An 875-nucleotide genomic window follows, 5' to 3' on the forward strand; every position below is an offset into this window, starting at 1 on the left:
CATGGGGCAGCGGGGAGCAGGGGGGCAGAGGTGGGCAGGGTGCTAAAGCCATCTCCCCCCTTCCTTCCTTGCCAGAATGAGCGGGAGGAGACCCTCACCACCAACGTTTGGATCGAGATGGTGAGACCCCTCCTCTCGAGGCAGGACCCCCACATCTCAGGGTGGCACCCCATGGGGGGCTGGCACAGTAACCTGCAGCCCCTCTTGTGGGTGCCCCCAGTTGTGCCCATTTTGGGGGCAGCAAGAGAGGCAGCTCCAAAGCTCCCCCTCCTCAGGGAGCACTGTGACCCCCCCCTCTTTTTGCTCCCCTCCTCCCAGCAATGGACCGATTATCGCCTGCGGTGGGACCCTGAGAAATACGATGACATCCAGCTGCTGCGGGTGCCCTCCACCATGGTCTGGCTGCCCGACATCGTCCTGGAGAACAAGTAGGTGATGGGGCAATGGGGACACGTCCCCACACAGGGGGTGGCAGCTGCCCCTCGGGCATGGTTTGGGGCTGAGCCCACCCTTTCCCCTCCAGCATTGACGGGACATTCGAAATCACCCTCTACGCCAATGTGCTGGTGTCCTTCGATGGCAGCATCTACTGGCTGCCCCCCGCCATCTACCGCAGCTCCTGCTCCATCCACGTCACCTACTTCCCCTTCGACTGGCAGAACTGCACCATGGTCTTCCAGTGAGCACCAGTTGGGCACGTGTGGGGACCACAGCCGGGGCCACTCAACAGGTCCTGCTGGGACACAAGGGACTGACACGGGATGTCCATCCTTGCCCTGGGGCAGACAAGTGCCACCCATCCCCGGGCACCTCATGGGTGGCAGGAGGCACCTTGGCCAAGCCAAGCACCCCAAAGCAGGGCTGGAGGCGGCCGG

The 875-nt window shown here is 63.4% G+C and overlaps 1 protein-coding gene across 1 annotated transcript in view; it reads left to right on the plus strand.

Annotated features, from left to right (window-relative positions):
• Positions 1–75: 75 nt before the first annotated feature.
• Positions 76–875, plus strand: part of CHRNG (cholinergic receptor, nicotinic, gamma (muscle)) — a gene marked incomplete at its 5' end in the record, with an annotated part of 3,573 nt that continues 2,773 nt past the window's right edge. Inside the window, 3 exons of the mRNA XM_010085030.1 lie at positions 76–120; positions 319–428; positions 524–679. Coding sequence (XP_010083332.1) covers positions 76–120; positions 319–428; positions 524–679 — 311 coding nt within the window. The remainder of the gene's footprint in view (positions 121–318; positions 429–523; positions 680–875) is intronic.

The sequence above is a fragment of the Pterocles gutturalis genome, unplaced genomic scaffold (assembly GCF_000699245.1).
Source record: "Pterocles gutturalis isolate BGI_N339 unplaced genomic scaffold, ASM69924v1 scaffold27995, whole genome shotgun sequence".
NCBI lineage: Eukaryota > Metazoa > Chordata > Aves > Pterocliformes > Pteroclidae > Pterocles > Pterocles gutturalis.